Source organism: Petaurus breviceps, unplaced genomic scaffold (assembly GCF_028583685.1).
Source record: "Petaurus breviceps papuanus isolate PSGF00001 unplaced genomic scaffold, PetGlider_PUasm1.0 189, whole genome shotgun sequence".
Taxonomy (NCBI): Eukaryota; Metazoa; Chordata; class Mammalia; order Diprotodontia; family Petauridae; genus Petaurus; species Petaurus breviceps.
In genome coordinates, this window is record NW_027185809.1 from 39353221 (window position 1) to 39373550 (window position 20330).

Below are 20330 nucleotides of genomic sequence, written 5' to 3' on the forward strand. Positions count from 1 at the left end.
ATATATATATATATATATATATATATATATATATATATATATATATACTCGGTTTGCCGAAATTGAAAATCATTGACTGCCGCTAAATATTCAAAAGGTTCACTCCTGGAGCAGGCCTACTTTAGAGAGAAGGCCATCCTATGTATTAGACCTCATATACCTTTGTTTATGATGTTTTCTTACTTCTCTTTTTCCTCTCTTTCCCTCTCATTCTCTTCTTTGATTTGAATAGCCCACATCAGATGACCTTGTTTCATCTGCTGAATGTTCCAGTGATGATGAAGACTTTGTTGAATGTGAGCCTAGTACAGGTAGGTCAGGTCAGTCTTGTTTCGCTTGCTAACTTTTTTTCATTTGCAAAAAAATATATACACACTTGTAAGTTTATACATGTGTGTATATATATATTAAATACGTATGTGTGTGTATTCAGTGCATATATATGTATAAGAATACATATGTAAATATAACCTTTTTTTTAAAAAAAGCATCCGATCCCATGGAATGATGATAATCCCATAAGAAAACTGAAATTAACATCTTTGATAAGTATTGATAATCATATCTGGTGGGAAACTCAACTTCTTGCAACCAGATCCCTCTCAGATTCACAAGTAATAAACATTGTTACAATTTTAAGTAGCAATTTGCAAAAGCAGTACTTGTGGAGAGGAAGAAGGATAAGTCTGTATCAAAATTAAAATCAGAGTGAAGTCATAATACATGGTAAATATTATTTAATCCTTGTGGATTGTTCTGAGGATGGTCAGAAAAAATATGATCTATGGGATTTAATCTGCAGTTACATAGTAGTGTATTTATGTGATTCTGTTCTCTATGTATCTGGAGAACTTGTGGAGCCACAAAGCATGGTAAATGCAAAATTGGTACTGGGCCATGCCATGGTATCTTCTGGGATGCTGCAAAATGTATCACGTGGGATCCAGTAGAACTTTGGCCATTGGAAGCCTAGGAGTTTGTTTCCCATGTATATCCTGATACATTTTGATGTTTGGATTCTTTATAATGAGCTCTATATGATTATGATGTCTAGAAGACAACTGCAGTGCCTTTTATTCACTGCAGGCTTTTCCAGGTCTTCCTTTTTGAGATTTGCCATAAGTTAAGCATTTATAGATATAATAGAGAACAGATATCATCGAATTTCTGTGTACATTAAAGATAATGAAAAACTGGAGTTGGGTTAGAATCTTATTTTTTCAAAAGGTTCAAAAGATAATGTTTTATGTTTCTAGTTGTTTCATTTTTGTTTAGTTCTACTTCTGGTTTGTTTTCTTTCCTTTAAATACAGAAGCCACAAACCATTAAAATATTGTGTTAGTAACTTCATGAGAATTTTTAGGTTCATGCAAAAAAATGTAAGACAAAAACCCATTTAAGGCTAATGTCTCCAAACTTGCCAACTTCTCATTCCCATAATGCTTTGTTGTGATCTGACTTGATAGAAAAGAACCACTTTGGTTATTTGCAAAATGGCTTTGCAGCCGGGAAGTTCCATGACTTACTGCACTTTATCTGAGATGGGGAAGCTACTTTAGGAATACTGAAGACATAGTCTTTCCACGTTTTACTGCCATAATTCAAAGTTCCAGATGCTTCAGTAGAAAGTTGGTTTGTTCTATGGCTTAGCACCCTGCTGTAATAACACATATTCAAGTGTCAGATGCAGATTAAAGGGCCTAGTATAGAGTCTAATATATCTTCACATCATAGGTAGACCTTGACATACATTCACATAGGAAGTGTATTGAGGAAAGAATTCTAATATGCAAACTTCCTGCTCATCATTATGGTACTATCAGTTTGTTAGTTATGTTTGGTTTTATAGCCAATAGTTTAGAATTATTTAACCAAGAAAAAATATTGCCATTGAGTTTTAGATAATTCTTGAGTTCTTAATAAAAAGTAACCATCATAATGAATTACATGCACAAAGAGATATAAATACATCTTTGGGATGATGGAAAAGTTAAAGGTAAAAACCTTACCTTAGTCTAACAACAACTCATTTTCAATTCAGCCCTTACATATTTTTCAACAAAGGATCTTAACCTTTTGGGGGTGGAAGACATGAACCCTTTTGGCAATCTGATAAAGCCCATGTGCCCCTTCTCAAAATAATGTCTTGTTGCTTACATTCATTATTGATGCTAAATTCCAATTTGAGATTCGTGAAAATTAGAGAAAAGTTTTTCTGATCTAAATTCACAGACACCATTCCCAATTCCAAAATATCATCCAAATAACCCGTGTTGTAGAGTACATGACAAAGAGGATTCCTGTTCAATTCAACAAATGTTTATTCAATACCTATGGTAATACAGGTAATAATATGCTAAGTGCTAGAAGATGCAAAGACATAAAAGTCACAGTTGCTACACTCAAAGAGCTTACATTCAAGTAGAGGATTCAACAAATATGAAATTAAGTATAATACAAGAAAAGTTGAGGGAAGAGAGTACTTAACTGGGGAATCAAGAAAGGCCATAGTACCTGAGCTGATCTTTGAAGGAAGATAAGAATTCCAAGATGCAGAGATGGGATATCTTGTTTGGTCTAACACCCAAACTTCCTTTTTTACTCAGAAATTCTGTGATTCTACTGTTTAAATACAGGGTTTGTTTGGGGTGTTTTTGTTTGTTTTTAAGAAACAGAATCTGGTCTCATTTTCATTCTTGGGCAAAAAGCACAAATGCAGAATCTAGAATGCTTGAATAATTCATTCTGGGAATGTCTGCTATATGTCCCCTCACTGCACCTAGGAATTGTGGGTGATAAGGAGGCATGATCACTCCTCATAAGCATTTTACATCAAAATAGCAAAAAACTGACATTAAACCAGCCTCCTAATGTTACCTCCAGATGGAGATAGCAAATCAACATGAAAAATTGTTTCCTTTTTGTAAAAAAAATTTATTCACTTACTTTTTTTCTGTCAAAAGGTTTGTGTACACACGCAGGACGAGATCAGAATACAATTTAATCTGGGAAGGAAAAAGTCTGCCCTGTTGTTACAAGCCTGCTCTTGGAAACTGATTAACTTTGATGAGGTTAACATGTGCAGATTAAGCAAGTCCTTTCCCTTGTTCATCAGACAACTGCTCATTGGGATTCCCCTTCTCCTAACTGACTGATGGGTCAAATTAAGATGAATTTAAATCTGCCATTTCTCAGGCCAACGACTTTATTTTTTTTACTACCTAAAAGAAAAGACTTTTATTGTTTTTAAAAATTTGTGACAATCACGTAGTTTTGGCTTAATTTATTAATTAGGAGATGAACCATAAATGTAAAATTGACATTTTTGTCCAATTTGCATAAGCATTGTAAGCTATATTTCTTTGTCAACATAAATCTGATACTAACGTAAATTCACACAAATTTCCAAACTGAGAAATCAGCAGTTTGCATTCTTAGAGAATGTAAACCTTCAGGTTTCCAACAAAAATCTATATTTTTCCAAAATTGGGACACTAAAATAATTATGCACTAGAGATCCTCACTGAAGTACAATATCTTTTCATTTGAAAAGCACAAATTAGGAAACTGAGGTTTGTAAGTAACTTAATTTACTTGGAGAATCCCCTTCATCTACACAAAGGACATCATATTAATCAGCAGCTAAATTCACACTAGTTTGTTCTAGGTACATTGAGCTTAAGATACTTGGGTAGGGTCACACAGCTTGTTAGAGAGGCAGGAATCAAGCATAAGTTGAAATCTATCCATAATGCCAGGTTACCCCTTATTTTTCAGCATAGAATAACTACTTGGTGATGCTGAGACTAAAATTTAAGTTTTCTTTTTTACCCTCTAGCTGTTTACTAAGATACACATTCTTTTCTGTCATAAGCTCCATTTTCACATTAGGGAGGAGTGTGCTACAGCTGAATGGCTTTCTCCTTACCTGAGGAATGTACTGATGTCTCCTTCTGAAACCTTCTAAATAACTATAGTCATGTTACATCCTCTCATCTCATATATGTCACCATTGTGAGAGAGATTGGCTACATTTTGCTAGCTAGTATGATAGATCCCTTTGAAGCATTTGTCTCCTGTAAACGGTGGCATGGGATATAGTGTCACTGCATCGTTTTGCAACAAAATGCAACAAAAGCCATCAGCTTATAGCATTATAGATCTAGAACCAGAAAATGCTTAGAGACAATCTAGTCCAATCCCTTCATTCAACAATTGAAGAAATCGAAGCAAAGGAATAATAAGCCTCTGGCCCAAAGTAATACAGGAAATAATCATCAGAAGCAAGATTTGAACTTAGATTCTATGACTACAGAGCTAGTGAGATTTTTTTTTAGGTACCTCTTGTTGTTCAGTCATATTAACTCTTCATGACCCAATGGATGACACTGTTCATAAGGTCTTGGCAAAGATACTGGAGTGGTTTGCCATATTCTTCTCCAGTGGATTAAGACAAACAGAGGTTAAGTGATTTGTCCAGGGTCAGACAGCTATTAAGTGTTCGAGGTTGGATTTGAACTCAGTTCTTTCTGACTTCCTGTCCAGCATTCTATTCACTGAACCATCTCTCTATCTCCTAGAAATGTAACTAGTATTTCAATTTACTGGCCTTTAAAGAAAAGTAGACTTTAGAGTTTCTGGGCTTGGGTTGGAGGCTTCTTTGCAACCAGAAACCCACTTTTGTAATATAATTATGGCCACAGTTTTAAACTTCAGACTGGGTCATTTCAGGGACATTTTAAGATTTGGATTAGCCTAGCTAAACCTTGCAGATCCTATCATTTTCTCAAATCCTCCCTTTTTCTTTATGTTCTCTGGCCCTCACTGAGACAATATAAATATGTATCTGAACACTATGATTATAAGAGCATTTGGTGAGTCTCTTAGGAAATTGTAAAGATCTAAATAGAGGTTCCATGAATTTGTTTTTTTAAATATTTTGATAACTGAATTTCAGTAAAATTGTTTTTTTTTTTTGTAATCCTATGTGTTTTATTTTGTCCATTTTAAAAACATTATTTGGAAAAGGAAACTGCCAAAGGCATTGATAACATTAACAAATGCTAACAACCCTCTATCTAAAATTTAAGAATTATTATCATGGGGGTGGGGGACAGCCAGGTGGTACAGTAGATAGCGAATTAGGCCTAGAGTCAGGAAGACCTGAGTTCAAATCCGGCCCCAGATCCTTCTTAGCTGTGTGACCCTGGACAAGTCCCTTGACTCTATTTGCCTCAGTTTCCTCATCTGTAAAATGAGCTAGAGAAGGAAATAGCAAACCACTCTAGTAGCTTTGCGAAAGGGAATCATGAAATGTTGTATACAACTGAAAGACTAAATAACAAAAAATGTTATTATATTAAACTTAATTTCCCTTTTATTGAAAATGACTCAAATCTCTACAAGATATCCCAAAAAATCCTCATGCAATTTTAAACTTCACTAACTAAAAGTTAGCAAAATAAAAATAAAATTTTTAAAAAACCCTTTACTAACTTGCACTAACTTTTTTGGTATATCTCGTATATCTAGCCCTAGTCTCTCTTTTTATTTCCATTATCAGCTATCTATTAGATACTTCCCCCTGGATTTCCTTTATGCTATCTCAAATTCTACATCTCTAAAGTGAACAGAAATGTTTATGAAATAGGAGACTATACTAAATTGCTTATAAGCATTAGCAAGTTGACAAAATTTGTTTACAATGATATAAGCGTTTTATATGTGGAGTAATCAATTTGATTACTGCCACAGTAATCACACTCCTGAAATGGTTTATGAAAAGCATGCACAAATTCCACTAGATATCACTTCAAGTTTTCTGTCTACAATAATTGATCACTGTCGATTTTATAAGAATATTTTCAAGAGTAGGGGGTTATGTTATAAATTATAAATTCATATATATATATATATGTATGTATACATGTATATAAACTCATCGTTATGGATTTAGAATACTGTTTCATTAGGATTTCTCACTGCAAGGTTGGGGAATAGGATTGACCATCAAATATCACATAAGAAAGTATGTAAGGACCCTCAAATAATGACACTGACTTATTTTAACCAAAAAAAAAAATACTTTCTACCATACCAATGTCATGACACTGAACTCCAGATTAAAATTTATAGTACCACTATCATGTTCAAAGTGTATGGGCTTATATAAGAGGGCCTACATACACATGCAGAAGTATGTGATCTAAGACCAGGAATTTCTTAGTTAATTGTGGAAGAGTTACAAGTTAAACTCATGAAAACTTCCTGATTGCAAAGGCCAATAAAAAAAAAAAAAAGACAACAAGAAAGTTTTACTAAATCTCCTAAATCATTACTAAATGCTCATAAGAGCATGCAACTAATGCTTTGTGGTTCTCAAGAAGTTTTGTGGGTTTTCCTTTTTTTTCTTTCTATCCATTTTTTTTATTTTTACTTCGGTAAAACGAAAATATATATATTTATATATATACTGTGTGTATGTGTATTGATATAACATCTTGCCTAATCAAGTTACGTGTGTATATATGTATATGTATATGTATATATATATATATACATGCAGTATATAATAACAGTAAAACAATATAAGACAGATATCAACAATAATCCCTGCCATCAATCATATGTTTACACAGAAATTCACGCCCTCATTCTTAACCCAGCATCAGCGGATGTCAACAGATGCATGATATTTTATTACTTGATGAATAAAGCATGTTGATTTTTATTTAGGTTATTTTATTTTCCTTTTTTAATGGGTAATTTCATCTTCTAGTTATCCTTGGGAGGGTTGGGGAGAAAAAATTATACAGATATATCTATAAATATATAGTCACTCCTGTGTATATATATAAATAGATATATACATTGTATATATTTCAAGAACATTTTCTGTCATTTCACCTCATCTTGTGCCGCATGAATTTTTGGTGGTTCTAATATTTTGTTTTACTTTAATTTTTATCCTGAGTGTTTTAAGTCATTATGACATTAAAAAAAATCATTGCTCTACCTCTCTAAAAGTAATTCCTATCAAGTATTTTTTAAATACTGAGAGATATATAGATATGCAAATCAAACTAAGGCAACAAAATCTTTTCTTGCCATCCTATTATCAAATCCCTTTCCCTATAGCATGCCCCTATATATTTATTTTTTAATCCCAAGAAAGTTGTGTATAAAAGAATGAAGTCCCCCCACCTTTCCTTGCTTTTATTTTATCCTATATTTCCTTTATTTCCTCTTTCTCCCTGCCCCCATGTCTGCACAGACTACTTCCAGTTCAACCTGAACTTCGACATTGAAGAAAAAACAAAAGCAATAAGCCCAATCAGGGAAAATAATAATAGAAACAACTACTCCCTAAAATACACACTCATTCCCCTGAACTACAGATGGCATAAAAAGAATTTTATTGCAGACGCAGAATATCTGTTGTATCTTTTCCTTCTGGACAAGCCAGAAATCATTTTGTGGCATGCAGTGACAGTTTGTAGCTTAACTAACTAACCATGGCCTTCATTCACCTGTGCATGGGCTGTGATGATGCCATCTTGTGTTCCATCAAAGTTACACATCCAGGCTAATTCCAGCAAGTCTATAGTTTATGAGTTTGGGGGATACCTTTTTTTTAAGTTGATTATAATTTCATTTAAAAAAAATGTTTTATTTCAATGAATTGTGGCAGTACTGCTGCTCCTGCGGCCTATTTTTTCTGTCTCTTTTTTTTATTTTTGTTTTGGTTTTCGATTTTGTTTTCCTTGGCAACAGTCAAGTTTGTGTTTCCTTTGTGTATCCATCTGTCTTGTCCTTCTGTCTTGGAGTTCACTGTTCTAGTGTTGTTCTGTGATTCTGTTCTCTGTTTGTGAAATGTTGTTTGGAGAATTCCTCCTCCCCTCCCTCTTAATCACTCCCTGTCTTCTCTGCTTTTTAACCTTAGCTAGAAGGGATTCCACAAAGGGGCAATGGGCTTGTCACTGAAATTCTGAACCCAAATAGCCCAGGAATTTCACCTGGAAATTTTGGGGGCTTTTAGCCTATGTCAACAGAAGGAAAGCTTTCATTTGAAAACTTTACAAAAAACCCTTGTTGATCTCATTTTGGAACAGTTAAACATGCCTAAAGGTAAAATGATTTAATCTGAAAAGTACTTTCTAAAGTGTTTCTTCTAAAGCTGATCACACTCTAGTTAGAGCTCTTCTGAAGACATAGAAGCATATCTCCAGACAACAGAGATATTTCCAGAAAATGCAAGTAAGGGTATATGCCAACTTTGATGCTGAGAGCAGTGCCTTTTTCAGCACTGGTAAGGAAAATGTGGAACTATTGAAGAGTTATCCCATTTATCTATCTGTATATTTTAATCTAAAATTCAAATGTGTTCAACAAGACATCAGTGAAAAAAATGATTATTTTAATGCAGGTATTACAATTGTTTGCTGAGCCAAATGATTTTTTTACTCATGGGAACACTGCAGAGCCCATAAATCAACTTGGACATGGATCATTTTCTTCTTTGTCATTAAAAAACCCAATTAATTTAGTTATGAGAGCAGGATCTCTAATATTGATGATGGAAGTAGAAACAAAGGACCCACTTGGATCGTCATGTTCTGGACTGAACTCATGAGCATGAAGGTTGAGGAAGTGAGTTGGTTGAATAAACCAGATGGATCTTGTTGGGATACTAGTGACAAAATCAATCTGAAACCTGATGATGAAACCTTCATTGTAGGATCACTATCTATATGGCAGGGTAAATGCAAATAAAGATCTCAGGTAACTAATTAGTGGAGGACAGGACAGAAAAAGAGGATCCAGAAGAACATGCCAAAATGACCGAAAGTTTGGAAAGTGAGTCTCAAAAGGAAAGTATAATAGACTCAATCTAGAAGAGAAATGGTTTTCATATGAATAACAGCAAACAATATTTTCCCTTTCTACTGTTAAAAGCATAGGGGAAAAGGGAAGACCAATAAGAAATAGAACTAGAGACCTTTTAGGCATAAGATCTTCTTAACTATAAGCATAGGACTGAGTCTTCTCCAGTTATGCTGAAATAAAGCATAGACTTTAGAGGATCATGGTATTTAGAGCTAGAAGTGTACATAATCCAAAGTTGTCCTTTAAGTGAAAGGCTTAGGCCCAGAGAGGTTAAGTTGATTGCCCGAAGATAATGAAAAATCAAAGTGGGTATTTAAACCTACATCTTCTATCTCTAAATTCTTTTCACCTTGTTCACTTTGCAGTACTGCCTGTCACTGTCTTGGGATGGTTTAATAATCAAGAAAAATGATGGAGGGAACTGGATAAAAGAATCTCAGCATCTGAATATATCATTTTAAAAATGTTTTTCATCTACGTGAACACCCAAGAAATAACATAACCTGTAGACAAGCCTGGTTTTCTTTTGCTTTCTGTTTAGTAGTTAAATTCAATTGAATTGGCAAAAAAAGAGGTTCAATTCAATTTATTTGAAAAGTATTTATTAAGCATAACAGCTCTAAGTAAAACACTGTATTACGATAATGTACCGTGACACTTTGAAGGTCAGAAAGAATACTCCCATTCTCAGAAGGAATGACTGAATGGCATTTGTTGATTACTATGTGTAAAGGACTGTGCTAAAATTTGTTGACATAATTATAAAATCAAGGTAGTCCATGCCCTTAAGGAACTTACATTCTAATAGGAGGACCCAACACATTTAGGTGATTGAAAAGAATGGTTTGTGTAGCCACATTTGAAATGTCCCTTCCCTAAAGCAATATAAGTATTGATTTGATTGTAGTTTATTTGATGGTGGCTCCCAGAACCAGGGAGTATGGAGAAGGCCTGATAGGGTAATTTGGAGCCATATTGTAGGCATCTTTAAAATTCCAGGGCCAGGATTTGTGCTTTATTCAGTAATCAATAGAAAGTCAATGATGATCTTATAGTAGAAATTTGAATTGGGAAGGGTAGTGTGTTAGAAAATTTTTTGATAAATGGAAACATTAGGTTGAATGGCAAGATTTGGAGGGTTCCAGATTTAGACATCTTAAGTCTTACATATCAGCAGAACATCCACACAAATATTGAGCAGGGTATTACACATCGTGGACTGTTGTTCTGAGTAATTAATGATTGATGGTAGGATCACTTGTCTAGGTGACAATTGAAGTCACAGATGCGGATGAGAATACTAAAGGAGAGTGTATAAAGACTACAGAAGATAAAATAGTCCTAATCTTATGGGAAACTCATATTTAAGTAGAAGAAAGTGAATGGAGACCCAGGAAAGGAAAGAAATGTAATACTGATTACCATTACCCTCACTTGCCTGTAAGGCCATGTAGATTAGATTCTTCCTATCCCCCAGGGTTCTTCAGTACCCTTGGTGGTAGGGGTAGGCCATCTGTCTTTGACTCTAGTCCCTATCCATGGTGTTCCTACCCCCACATCCAGTAGGGCTGGTATCCTGAACCCTAGTTCCATTTAGTCAACAGTCAGATTAGCTTTTATAAATGAATAGTTTCTTCAAAAGATATAAATTTACACCCCCAACAAACTCCCTTTCTCCTTGTACCACCTCAGTCCCAGGCAGGGGTGGGGGGGGGGGGGGGCATTAGGGTCAGAGTTGAGCTTCATTTCTATAGAGCACAGTCCTTGTTCCAAGTTCAAAACCTTCACAGAATCAAGTCCCAAATTTCTCTAGGCTTCTCTGTCAGCTTGGTATCTTGCCTGCAATCTTAGCTCCAAGGTTGCCCTGATTCAAACTCCTATGTAGGGTAGGGCTCACTGCTAGCATTTTAAGAAGGACAAATGACACAGACACAAACAAATGTCACTCCCTCTCTGTTTCTCAGAGCAGGGAGGTAAAAGATGAGACAAGCAGGGGAAGGAAGTTCCTTCCCTCCTCATAAGTTCAGTAATTGACACCTGTGATCAAACTGCTCTTCACCCTCTGCATATGGGTAACCCTCTAGGTCCTCAAGTGCAGTCCTTTGACTGATTCCAAACTTCACAGAACAAAGATTTGTTGAAGTTTGGAACCAGTCAAATGGCCACCCTTGAGGACCCAGAGGGCCCTGTTACCTCAAGGCTGCAGGTTCTCCAGCCCTGCTCTGAACATAGCAGGAAAGAGCAAAAGTCAGAAAGAGAGCAAGCATCTAAGTCTCACCAGTTGCCAGCTTTAAAGATGCAGCCTGTTCTAGTTACAGTCAGTCAAAGGAGGCTCCACCCACATGATAGGAGACAAGATTATCTCTACCTTAGGAGAATATGGGCATGCCCAGGCAAGTCCCTCCAGGCCCCTCCATGTTAAATAATTTTAGCATGCTCTAAAGGCCCTATTACACAAGGAAGAGAGGAAGGATGTTCAAAAACTAAAGCAAAAAACATAGGAGATCGGAATAAAGTTATATTTGGGCTGAATATATGAAGAAGGCAATAGCCAGTGGTGTCAGAAGTTGTTGCAGGAAGGTCAAGGAGAATGAAAACAGAAAAAGAAATCATTGGATTTTGTCTTAAAGAGGTCATGGTGATATAGAAACCATTTCAGTAGAGTAATAGATGGCAAGAGGCTGAAGAACATGTAATTGATGAGGAATTGGAGGTATTAAATATCGATATTCTGGAAGTTTGACAGCAAAGGGGAAGTCCTTCCAGGTCATATAACCAATAGTATTAATCTCTCCAAAAACTGAATCATGTGCAAAAGATAAAGCAATTCCAACCATACCAATTGTCTAAGACAAATCAAACCTATCAAGGTCAAAACCTGATGAAATAAAGGCTAATCCCTAACTGCTAACACACTCATTCAACAACTACTCCCCCATCTGCAATCACACTCCAATACACAAATTGCATTATTAATTTGCAATAGAACAACCCCACACCATTTGCAACAAAAATGAAAAGGCACAATCTTTATCTGGCTGGGATTGCAGCTAGGTACTGAAAAACAAAGGAAACGGGTACAGTCCCAGCTGGTATGCCACTAAGTCAGAGGGGAAAGACCCTGTTTGTACCTGGAGCCATTTCTCTCCTTCCATAAAGTGCTTAGGGCAGAAACCTAGACCAATTAAATGTGAATTCCTTCATTTTGGAGAAGGCTCAGAGAGTTTTGCATTTCAGTCCCTGGGTAACTGCTATCAGAGTGGAAGGAGTCAGAAAATGAGTGATAGGAGAAAATAAAGGGTAGAAGGAAACTAAAATTACCAAAGATCTCAGGAGAACAGTAAAGAAGGGAGAGTTATAGGATGATACCTTGTGTGGGTAGCAGGGTGCAAAAGCCATGATTATGTTTTAATGGCATGGAAGTACCTGAGCATATATTAAGAGAAAGGAGACAATAGAATAGCTGTAAATTCATGATAAAGATTGTAGAGGAAAGAATTGGGAGTACACATGGAGCATTTATCTTTGACAAGAAAAAAGGCCACCTTCCCTCTAAGACCTAAGCACACTGAGATATTTAGAGGAATAGAGGAGAGATTGCCTTAATCTTCCAATGTAGTTGTTGAGGTCATCTGATTAGAATGAAGAGAAAGAGGGGGTAGAGCTAGGAATCTTATAAGGAGTAACAAAGATTTGAAATTGCTGTCCTGATAAATCTGATAGGGAGCCAAGATATGACAAATGAAAGTATTGCTATGGAATTCAGATTTGAGGAGGTGGTTTGGGAGTGATTTTGAGAAATAGTGAAGTTTAAAATGTAACCACCACTGGCAATCTAATGTCACTGGCCTGCTTCCCATTCTTTGAACAAGATACTCTATTTCCTGATTCTGACTCTTTTCACTGTCTGTCTTCCATGCCTAGAATGTACTCTCTTCATCTTCACATTCTAACTTCACTAGTTTCCTTCAAGGCCCAGGCAAAATCCCAACTTCTACAGAAACTTTTCCTGATTTCTCTTAATTGTAGTGCCTTCCAATTCGTCCTATATAGAGATTTTTGTACATAGTTGTTTACGTGTTGTCTCCCCCATTAGCCTGGGAGCTACTTGAGAGCATGGACTGTCTGCCTTTTTTGTATCCCCGTTTCTTAGTGTAGTTCCTAGAAAATGATAGGTGCTTAATAAATGTTTATCAACTGACTGAAGTATATGGTTTTAGAGTTCATAGGAGTTCCGGGTGTCAAGAAACCATGAGAAGGTTAATGGGCATTGCTTTTGAAGTCCACAAGAATGATGTCAGGGAAAGAGGTTGAAAGGGAGGACTGACCTAGTTTCCAAACTCATGGAGGAAAATGTTCAGGAGAAAAGGAACAGGAAGGAGTGATATATTATGTATGTCTGCATATATGTCATATGTATACTTTGAGGAGAGGTTGTTGAGTGATAGAAACAGAACATGAGTCTAGAAGTAGTTACAGATCCACTAGCATATGAAAATTACTTTACCCTCTATGCATCTTTGATTCATAATATAGACTGGTCATTCAGAATTGGATGGAACAGAACTTTTGTTTCTATCATTGTTCTGCATTTAAGTAGACTTAGACTTTCTTTTTGTTTTTGTTTTTTGGAGGGGGAAGGCAAGGCAATTGGGGTTAAGTGATTTGCCCAAGGACACACAGCTAGTATATTGTGTCAAGTGTCCAAACTTAGACTTCCTTAATCTAAGACTTTGTTACTGATATAGGAGTCAATTCTGAATCAACAGTATTCTACAGTTGTAGACTAATTTCTACAGTCAGACCACAGACAATTACTGCAGAGAAACAAATCATTTCCTGTATGTTAATGCAAAAATCAAGATATATACAACAAAACTAGGAAAGCATAAAAATAAGAAAAATATATGGTATCCAAATGAAACAAGTCAATCCTGACACAGTCAAGTTGCTCATAATGGAAAATTATGATTAATAATGTTAATGTTAATGCAGATGTTAATGTAATGCAGATGTTAATCAGTTGAAATAAGCTGCAATAACAAAGAACAAAAGAAGCCTAAATATGAATTTAGATTTGACCCACAGTGATCCCTACAAAAGTTGCACCAAATAAATTGACTCGTGCTAATATGGCCATTTTGATATTGAACAGTGGAACAGACAGTATTGTTTTAACATACGTAAACATCGTAAAAATATTTCAGTGTCTTCATGGGTATCTCTACCTTAACTAATAATGTATCATCAAATGCTCCATGTTCTCCATCAAGTTGAAATAGAATAGGTGAATGCTTTTTAAAATTGTTTTCTAAGCTTTGAAAGGATATATATGTATATATATGTATATATGTACCTTAATACAAATTTTAATCTTTATTATGTTTTTAATGATCAGTTACTTATATAGTAACTTTTTCAACATAGTGAACTGCATTTAGTTATAGTACTTTACTGCATGCTAATTAACCAATTGTTTACTGAAGTCTATTCATCCCTTTTCCTTCACTATTCCCTCATGCACTAATCTAAGGTGTTGTGTATGAAACAAAATGAGAGTTGCCAAGCACAGAATGGCTGTGTATCTTCCCACAGTGTATCTCAATGGTTTGTGAAGTGCTTTTAGAAACTTTGCGAAGTATTAGAAAAAACCCAACCCTGTTCATTCAAGTTGGTACATAGGCTTAGTACTCAAAGATGGGTTCTAAAAATTTAGAATCATCCTTTAAATTGATAGATTGATTTCATACAAAAATTGGTTGTGATTATAGCTAACTTTCTAAGTGATTTTTCTTCTTAGTCTGGAAAAATACTTTTCCTATTATACATTTTATCTACAGGCAATTCCAGATGTAAACACTCCCTATGTTGAGGCAGACTAACAACTTATCTTCAGTTTATAGTGTTAAAGAGTCATGGGGTAAAAAGAGATAAAATGACTTGATCTTAATCACTCAAATAGTAAATCTTAGATCTTAAGATCCCAGGTATCCCTGAACCCAAAGTAAATACTCTATTCACTTTCCCATGTTAACTATCTTTGTAAGAAAGACAGTAGGGCTAGGCATCACTTGACAGTAATTTTTAGTAGTGACCTATACCACACTTTTCACCATACGTACAATGTCTAAAGATACCTCTTCCTTCCTTAGGAGTCAAAAAGGAACATTCATTGGCTTACAGATTTAGAGCTGAATGAGAACTTATGAGACTTTTTAGTTTAAACCCCTCCTTTGACAAATGAGGAAACTAAGGCACAGAGAACTGAAATTACTTTCCCCAGATTACCTGGGATATAAGTAGCACAGCAAGTATTTAAACCTAACTAGAGTATCCTTTTCTACCATATCAGGTTGCCTCTGCTATGTACTTTGTTAATGCTCACTAAATACTTAAATGAATGATTCAGCTAATGAGTTTTCCATAAAACCATATTTAGAGCTGGAGGGAACCTCAGATGCCATCTAGCCAAATTCCCTTATTTTATGGATGAGGTTCAGGGATATTAAGTGATTTTTCTTAAGATCACACAGGTACTAATAGAGAAGATAGCTAAAATTAAACCTCTGACCAAAAATTAATGCCCTTTTCACTAAATTATACAGTCTCTGTTATGCACATAATAGATGCTCACTAAATTTAAAAAAATGTATGACCTATCTAACATGGTTTACAATGCTTTGTATTTCACACAAAGAGTTAATAAATTTAGAATATGGTAACACCATCATTTTTTAGAAAACTATAGTTGCAACTAGTTAGGATGGTTTCCTGTGGAGTAACATAATCCTGGGCTTGGGAGACATGCACCAATGCTTAGTAATGCTTAGAAGACTTTAGTGAGGTCAATGGATTATTATGTGGATGACACTAATTCATTACTCAGTATTTCTTCCCAACACATGCAATTAGAGAACAATAGCTTCTTACTGAAGCTAGGATTCTAAGAAGAGTGATTCTCCATATCTTCTTTGGAAAAGGAACCTACATTTCCTTTATTTCAAAAATAATATCTTTCTTTTAACTTGATAGCAAAAAGATCACTAGCAATTAGACCACAAGACAACAAATGGAAATGTATCTGAAGAGAAATGTAGATTTTTTTCATGTCTCAGTCCCTTTCTGACACCTGTTTGCTGATGGCATTTGTGGTGGTGACTGAAAATCAAGTATTTTTCCCTCTCTTACTGTCATAAGTCATATATCAAATATATGAAGCTTTTCTTAATCACCAAAGTTTGTTATTCAGGAAACAGCCCCAAAAGCTCACTGAATTAATGACCAAGACTCACACTTGTAGGTGCCTTTATTTAGGTCTTTTTTGTTTTAATTAGAGTTTCATGAGAAAAGAAGGGAGCATGAACTGCCCAAGTACTAAAGTGTGACATTCTAAAACTAGACACGTTATGTGGTAGTCTCTTTAACTCATTTCTGGCTCAAGTCTCTTGATGTCTTAATTTTGAAAAGCAGAATTATCTTCTGAGAGGGAGTACTCAGCAGTATCCTATTACCCAGTTATGCTAACTTATCGATCACTAGCCCCAATGAATTCTGATTGAATTAGGAATTTACTTACACAGTAGATGAGCTTACCATTTCCATTTTTCCAAGTCATCCTCATGAAAATAAACTTTTGTATGTCTCTACATGGTAGTATATGAAATGTTACTGAGAATGATGACAAGATTCTTATTTTTGCTGCTGTCTTTGCAATTATTTCAAAAGACCTGGAACAGTTGTTGGGATTAACTTGATCCCTGTTATAGTACGAACAATGTCACCCTGTCCCTGCCCACAGGTATGACTTTCTCTAAGAGGATAATGTAGTTCTATATTCTTTTCCTTTTGCAAATTCATCTCCTGAATTTTCAGAGTTATAGGTTGCATCCTTCTTGGCTTTCCAGACCTCTTTGGCAATCACTTCCTTGAACTCCAGCCCACATGCTGTGTCACAGCCCAGTAATTCTTCCCAAAACCTTGGCTGTACATTGTTGAGCTGATAAATGTCTAAATGACTAAGATATGATATTTGCAACCTGCTGAGAGAATCTTCTTTCCCTGTAGTCTTTGATTTGTTGCTTCACAAGGTATGTGGGAGAAGGAGAAAAAAAAAAAGGTTCAGTGACACAGTCAGTGAATGGGAAGAGTAAAATCAAGGAGGAACTACATTTAAAAGTGCATTTTGCATTCCAAGCAAAAGCATTTATATCTTAGTCCTTTGAATGTCTAAGGCAACTGATTATATAATGGGAAACAGGAAAGAGTGATCTTATTTCCTGAGGTGAATAATGTGTTCCAGCACCTAGCTGCAGATTATAGGAGAGCATTGCTTATAAAAATTCATGTCAAGACTATACTAGTTTTTTTTTTCCATTGTATAAAAATACCATTTGGTATCTAAGAGTTTTCTTTTAGAGAAGGGGTGCTATCTTGTCATTATGGCATCTTTGATATTAGAAACCCCAAAGGGCTATGCAGAAGGGTCCCTGAAATGCCTGGCAAACTAGCTATCAAACCACATCTGATGTATCAGTCCCACTGGGGATTTGGGGAAAAGCAAAGACTTCCTCTATTGGCAAGGTACCCATGCTGTGAAATTCAGCCTGGATTGTAAGGTTCTAAACTACAGGTCAAAAAACAAGACAGTGAGACACCACAAGAGGAAAAGAAATATAATGTCATTAAAGAAGTGCTATTGCACTGATTAACTTTTCAAATTAACCTACTTTTTAAGTTGTATAATTAATAACTCAAGGAGAGCACAGAAATGATTATTTGGGGATAGACTAATGATTCATTTAGTCTGGTTTCCTATCCCTTGCTGGGACCAAAGATGGATATTGTAGAGAATAAATAAGCCATTCCTGTACCTTTTAATGAATATGGTACTTTGCTAGAGGGAATACAATCTTTTAAAATTCTTTATTAGTTACTATCTTCCTCATTTTTACCTGCTACATAGTGTGGTAAAATTTGCAAAGCGCTTTACAATTTTTCATTGGAATCTTGCAATAAATCAAGGATGCTGTGGAGGGTTATAATCCCTATTTTCTAGCTGAAGAAACTTAAGAAGGAAGTATTAGGGGAAGTATACAAAGACACACAGTGTTAGTGGTAAAATTTCATTCCAGATATCCTTGAACTTCAAACCCAGTACTCTGCTAACTGTGTCATGCTGGCTAAAGTTTGAGGCAATGTCTTCTGTAAACTTTCTGGTAAATTTATCATTTGAGATACCCTATTTAGTGTGTATGACATTCCCTCCCTAAGCCAAATTCAATGAGAGTAAGGTTGACCCATTCCCTTTTGCCTTCTTGTTCTTCCCCTCCATTGTAACAGTTTTCCCTTACCTCTTCTATATGAGATAATTTACCCCATTCTGTCTCTCCCCATTTCCTCTCATTGTATTTCTCCCTCACCTCTCAATTTCATCTTTTAAGTAGCATCCCTTCCTATTCAATTGGTCCTGTGCTCTCTGTCTATATATACCTGTACACATATATACACACACTCACATATGTATTCATATACCCATATACCCTCCTATATAGACATATATATATATTTATATTCCCTTCAACTATTCTCATACTGAGAAAAGTTTCATAAGTTATAATTATCATTTTTTCCATGTAGGAATGTAAATAGTTCAACTTTGATAAGTTCCTTATGATTTCTTTTCCCTGTTTACCTTCTCATGTTTCTCTTGCTTCTTGTATCTGAATGTCACATTTTCTATTCAAGCCTGTTTTTTTCATCAAGAATGCTTGAAAGTCCTCTATTTCATTGAATAACCATATTTTCCCCTGAAACATGATACTCAGTTTGGCTGGGTAGGTGATTCTTGGCTTTAATCCCAGCTCCTTTGACCTCCAGAATATCATATTGTAATTCCCTCAGTGTAGAAGTTGCCAGATCCTATGTTATCCTGATTGTGTTTCCACAATATTCAAATTGCTTCTTCCTGGCTGCTTGTAATATTTTTTTCCTTGATCTGGGAACTCTGGAACCTGGCTATAATATTCCTAGGAGTTTTCTTCTTGGGATCTTTTTCAAGAGGGTATTGGTGGATTCTTTCAACCTCTATTTTGCCCTCTTGTTCTAAAACATCAGGGCAATTTTTCCTTGAGAATTTCTTGAAGAATGATTTATAGGTTCTTTTTTTGATAATGGCTTTCAGGTAGTCCAATAATTTTTAAATCATCTCTCCTGGATCTATTTTCCAGGTCAGGTTTTTTTCCAATGAGATATTTCACATTGTTGTCTATTTTTTTCATTTGTTTGGATCTGTTTTATAGAATCTTGATTTCTCATAAAGTCACTAGCTTCCATTTGCTCTAATCTAATTCTGAAGGAATGATTCTCTTCAGTGAGCTTTTGAAATTCTTTTTCCATCTGGCAAATTTGTTTTTTTTAAGCCATTGTTCTCCTCATTGGCTTGTTGAGCCTCTTTTGCCATTTGAGTTAGTCTATTTCTTAAGGTATTATTTTCTTCAGTCAGGTTGTTGACTCTCTTTTCATTATTTTCTTACAACATTCTCATTTCTCTTCCCAATTTTTCCTCCACTTTTCTTATTTGGTTTTCAAAATACTTCTTAAGGTCCTCTATGGCCTATAATTTAGTTCATATATTTCTTGGAAGCTTTTGGTACAGGAGTTCTGACTTCATTGTCTTCCCCCTGTTCCATGCTTTGATCCTTTTTGTCCCAAAAAGGGAATCTAAGGTGTGACTGCTGTGCTTGCTTTGCTTCCTTTGCTTGCTCATGTTGCCATTCAATTACTTGGCTTTTGCACTTTTTGCCACAGTAGAATTCTGCTTCCAGAGAGGAGAGCTTTGTCCCAAATTGCTTGGGTTTTCTCAGCTGCTGGAGCTATTAGTTGGCTGCCCTCTCTGAAGCCTCCACAGGCTCTGGCACCTGGTCACACACCCCAGAACCTCCACCCTATACAGCAATCCAGATCCAAGCAGATTAAAGCAAGAATGATTACCTCTCAGATCGCTTGGCCCCCCTACAATCTGCAGGCCAGGAGCCTTGAAGCAGCCACACAGTGGCTGCAGGGCCACCATGCCTCAGCCACTTCTCCCTCTGGGGGCAGAGGCCAGACCACACTCCCGGACCCCCTGTTCCCAAAGTCCACTGACCTCTCACTTTGTCTTTGGCATTATGGGTTGATAAATCTGGAAACCACCACAGCTGCTGTTGATCCATTTTCTCGAAGTTCACTCCAGGGTTGGGGATGCCCTGAGGCTAAAACCATGAACTCATGCAGGGCTGGGCTCTGCTCCCAGTGGGCTGTGATGGACTCTTTCTGTCCACCTGCCAGGCTGTCTTCAGCAGGAGGTTTGTTTCTCTCTAACTTTGTGTGTTCTTTAGCTCTAAAGTTTGTTTAGAGTCATTTTTAATAGGTAATTGAGGTGGTTATGGGGGGAGTGCAAGGAGTTT

The 20330-nt window shown here is 35.9% G+C and overlaps 1 protein-coding gene across 3 annotated transcripts in view; it reads left to right on the forward strand.

Annotated features, from left to right (window-relative positions):
• Window positions 1–20330, forward strand: part of NRXN3 (neurexin 3) — a 2132730-nt gene that overhangs the window by 2069684 nt on the left and 42716 nt on the right. For all 3 annotated transcript variants that reach the window (XR_011169070.1, XM_069092330.1, XM_069092331.1), the window contains exon 20: window positions 233–311. Coding sequence is in view for 2 of the 3 variants with exons in the window: in XM_069092330.1 (XP_068948431.1) it covers window positions 233–311 (79 nt within the window). In the remaining variant the exon portion in view is untranslated. The remainder of the gene's footprint in view (window positions 1–232; window positions 312–20330) is intronic.